This window comes from Podarcis vaucheri, assembly GCF_965113315.1.
Source record: "Podarcis vaucheri genome assembly, chromosome: 15".
Taxonomy (NCBI): Eukaryota; Metazoa; Chordata; class Lepidosauria; order Squamata; family Lacertidae; genus Podarcis; species Podarcis vaucheri.
This window is the reverse complement of record NC_138753.1, coordinates 32,845,095-32,849,451: the sequence shown is the minus strand read 5'-3', so window position 1 is coordinate 32,849,451 and position 4,357 is coordinate 32,845,095. Positions and strand designations below refer to the sequence as shown.

The 4,357-nt window shown below is 44.7% G+C and overlaps 1 protein-coding gene across 1 annotated transcript; it reads left to right on the top strand.

The window, feature by feature from the left end:
* Positions 1 to 1,502: 1,502 nt before the first annotated feature.
* LOC309519383 (short neurotoxin SNTX11-like) lies at positions 1,503 to 3,802 on the top strand. The gene is made up of 3 exons (XM_082200199.1): positions 1,503 to 1,596; positions 2,333 to 2,455; positions 3,503 to 3,802. The coding sequence occupies exons 1-3, from the start codon at positions 1,545 to 1,547 to the stop codon at positions 3,640 to 3,642; spliced, it is 315 nt and encodes a 104-aa protein (XP_082056325.1). The 5' UTR covers positions 1,503 to 1,544; the 3' UTR covers positions 3,643 to 3,802.
* Positions 3,803 to 4,357: the final 555 nt, after the last annotated feature.

Below are 4,357 nucleotides of genomic sequence, written 5' to 3'. Positions count from 1 at the left end.
GGAGACATGAAAACAGGTGGTGAAATTCTGCTAGGTGCTCCCCTGCAAGCCACATCCCTGTGCACTAAACCCTACAACACACATTCCTCTGTCTTGAAAATATGAAAACTGGAGACTTGGAGAAGGCAGCAGCAGGCTTGGGTGGCAGCAGGCAGGCCCCTAGATATTTTGCACTAGGCCCCAGATCTTCTGTTGCATCCCACACTTTCATAACCGGCAAGTGTCCCATTTTAAGCGAGACAACCCGGATCACAGAAGACAATCCCCACTTCTGTTTGGATCCTGGAATGTCCTATTTTTTTGTCTGGCAATCTGGTGTGAGTCATTGTGCCAGAGAGCCAGACCGAAAGACACTCACTCTAGAGCAAACCCTCTAGGAGGGTTGTGCCACAGCACCTTCTGGTCTAGCACTCTGGCGATTGTCAGCATTATCGTGCCAGAATGCCTACCTTCCAGCCACTGGAGCCAACTCCAGGGGGCCATGGGTGCTTAGGCACCCACAATAATATATTTGTGGGGCTGGACCCCCACAAAGTCAATCGGCAAAGTTGAAGCCCTGCGTTGTGGGCAGCCACAATATTCGGTGCAAAATAGCACCTATGCTTCCAGCGCTCTGGGTCAATCCTGCCGATGATTGCCAAAGCATCATGCCCTTCCCGACATCTCAATTTTAGGGACGAAGTGTTGGAAGACATGCCCTTTTTAACGGCATGCTTAAAATTGTCCTTGGATTGTCCTGGGTCAGATCAGGATCAGGAACACTGGATCAGGCCCTCAAATCAGATCATGGACTCCATGCACAGCCTTAATATCTATCAGTATAAATTTGTGATAAAATAGAGATGGTTTTCCATGAGGATTTTTTTTTAAATAGTAACAGTCCACAAATTTCTGAAATGTGTAAAACTGAATTAATACAGTGGTACCTAGGGTTACATACACTTCAGGTTACATACGCTTCAGGTTACAGACTCCGCTAACCCAGAAATATTACCTCGGGTTAATAATTTTGCTTCAGGAGGAGAACAGAAATTTTGTGCAGTGCAGTGCAGTGGCGGCGCGGCGGCAGTGGGAGGCCCCCATTAGCTAAAGTGCTGCTTCTGGTTAAGAACAGTTTCAGGTTAAGAACGGACCTCCAGAATGAATTAAGTTCTTAACCCGAGGTACCACTGTAACTGGAAGAATGAGAAATGAAGAGAATCCAAAATCCATATATATGACCATCCCTACTTGCAATGCACCTTGGACAAAGGCAGGGTTTTATGGACTGCCCCAGCAATGACACTTCACACAGTATTCTTCTGCATGTACATTGAAGATCTAAGGCACACACCTGAATCCCAAGCTGTTCTAAGTCCTCACTGCCAATAAGGTTCAAAGAATAATCTCACTGGCCCTCAGGCAGTAAATTAAATCCACCCAAAGTGTTCTTCTTCTGATCATGCAAGGTAGGAAGGTTGTGACTTCACAACACCTGTGCTTCTATTTGACTTTGAGTCACCCTTTGCATCTCACCCCCCATTTCTTGGAAAAACGGACTAAAGATGAACAAGGTTCTTGCAGTAGGTTTTTTAGCCCTGGTCTACGTTGACATGGGTAAGTCCTAGAACATATGGTGGGCATTGTTAGTATGAAAGACATTGGAAATGCTTAGTTAAATTTTTGACCAACCAGTCCAAAGGGCAGTCTCAGAAAAGAAAGGTGTCAGTAGGAATGAATGAAATTAGCAGTGTTGTTAAATTAATGAGGAAGGATTGTTACTGAGATGTGATTTACATTAGGTGTCATTCACTATCAAGTATATGAAATAGATATGATTGAGCTTGCTCCTGACACCATCTATACAGCAAAAGGATTGCTTGAAATGTGAAGTTTGAGTGAATGGATGAAATTAGCTGTACAAAACAGTATTTCTAAAAGGCTGCTAATGTCAAACTTCCCCACAGAAGCTGGTCAATATGCACAATGACTCTGTGAATGGGGAGATATCGACACTGGCTACCCTTCCTAATCCTGGTTTTGGATGAGTGCACCAATCTTTCATGCAGTTGCCAAGAAAGTTGGAAGGGACAGATTATTCCCAAATGCTTCCCACTTCTTAGCAAGACTCCATTTTAGAGTGGTGTTCTTCATCCTAAAAACAGGCCTACACTCATTCCTCCATTCATACCACAAATCTCTAATGAATATGATTGTTATGCTCATTACATAGGTCATTCACACCTCCATCCTTTGTTTCCACCACCCCCCCAAAAAATGGTGGTGCCTGTTTGTCTTGGGACCAATCTCAATTTATCCATTGCTTAATATTCTTCCTTTCTATTCTTCTTAGCTGTTGGAAGTTTTGTGTGTCATTACTGTCGGAAGGTTAAAACCGATAACACATGTGTCCATGCTGCAAAAACTTGCAGGGCTGGGCAATATAAATTCTGCTATACTCAGCTGATTGCTAAAGGTGAGTACCCTGGTAGGATTGATTAGAGATGCTGTCTTTGCCTTTGTAGAGATGGAGGAATCTGTACCTTTTGATTCTCTCAGTTTTTCAGTTTTTCCAGTCTTAACATAATGAAACATTAAGCATTTAAAAAAACTTCCCTATACAGGGCTCCCTTCAGATGTCTTCTAAAGGTTATATAGTTACTTATCTCCTTGGCTCAGAGGTCACATAACTCCATACCCTCCAACATTTATCCAATGAAAATAGAGACATTCTAAAGAAAAGTGGGACACGGGTGGTGCTGTGGGTTAAACCACAGAGCCTAGGACTTGCCGATCAGAAGGTCGGTGGTTCGAATCCCCATGACAGGGTGAGCTCCCATTGCTCGTCCCTGCTCCTGCCAACCTAGCAGATCGAAAGCACGTCAAAGTGCAAGTAGATAAATAGGTACCGCTCTGGCAGGAAGGTAAATGGCATTTCTGTGCACTGCTCTGGTTCGCGAGAAGCGGCTTAGTCATGCCGGCCACATGACCCGGAAGCTGTATGCCAGTTCCCTCAGCCAATAAAGCGAGATGAGTGCCACAACCCCAGAGTCAGCCACGACTGGACCTAATGGTCAGGGGTCCCTTTACCTTCAAAGAAAAGTGGGACATTCCCAGATAAAATCAGAAACCGGGATGGCTTCTGTAAATTCAAGACTGCCCTTGGAAAATAAGGGACTTGTAGATATAACCCAACATAAATAAAAACATTGGTTTAAATCAGGCATAGGCAAACTCAGCCCTCCCGATGTTTTGGGGCTACAACTCCCATGATCCCTAGCTAACAGGACAAGTGGTCAGAGATGATGGGAATTGTAGTCCCAAAACATCTGGAGGGCCGAGTTTGCCTATTCCTGGTTTAAATCAAATAAGCACAATAGGATTAGATGCCTGGGTTTGTTTTGCCTTTAACAAATGGTCCATAACAGGCACTGAAGACAATACAGTAAATGTTCACTCCTGTTAGTAACCATGCTGCAGCCATAGTAGATAACCATGATGCCTTTTTCTCTTTCTTTCCCAGGGCTTTCTGTTGTCAATGTGGATCGGGGTTGTACTATGAAGTGTGAAACCATCAGGTATAGGAAAACCGGACTGGAAAAATATATGCTGTGCTGTAACACAGACCGTTGCAACCATCACAACATCTGGGTCAAGGAATAATAAAGGAATAAAGGAATAAAGGAATAATAAAACTTTGTTGAAGATGGATTAGTCAGGTCAACTGGATGTCTACTACTGTCATGCAGGGAACCTCGTACCCACCCTGTGGCCTCAATCTGTGGCCCCCAGATTAGGGCAAGTTGCCCTGTGCTGCCCCAGAGTCCATCCTCCTTGGCCTCCAAAACAAGCAGAACTACAGGGTTTAAAAACTTGGCAAGTGCACAGCATTGTGCAGAATCAGATCCTGGAGGACCTAATCCTACGTGCTTCTGGCCAGTGCTGCTTCATGAACAGTTTCCATGCATGCAAGACAAACAAATTGCAAAGGAGCCATGGGCAGGAATATCCTACTTCCCTTATGTCCAGGCTTTGCATTCTGCCTGCTTTTGCTTCATACCTGATGTCCTCCACCTGCCACATCTCATTTGTGGCCAGTCCATTCTGTTTCATCTGTAGACCCAAAGCCCTCAGAATATGCCTTATTTGGCTTGTGCCTCTGCCAAATTTAGTGCAGAGCCCTAATGTCCACAGACTATGGCTTTCCTTTCCTTTTTAAAAAAAACCCGCTCTGTTGCCAACTTGCTGCAAGCAACAAACCTATTTTTGCTGCAGTTCCATATTCTCCAACATTCATCAGAGGAAAATAGGGACATTTCTCACTCCCCCACAACTGACCCTCCTTGACCCCCCCCCATTTTTGCCCTCCGCCCCCGCT

Coding starts and splice junctions, on each gene's coding strand:
- LOC309519383 (XM_082200199.1), top strand. CDS start 1,545: ATGAACAAGGTTCTTGCAGTAGGTTTTTTAGCCCTGGTCTACGTTGAC. Junction 1,597..2,332: donor CCTGGTCTACGTTGACATGG/GTAAGTCCTAGA, acceptor TATTCTTCTTAG/CTGTTGGAAGTTTTGTGTGT. Junction 2,456..3,502: donor TACTCAGCTGATTGCTAAAG/GTGAGTACCCTG, acceptor TTTCTTTCCCAG/GGCTTTCTGTTGTCAATGTG.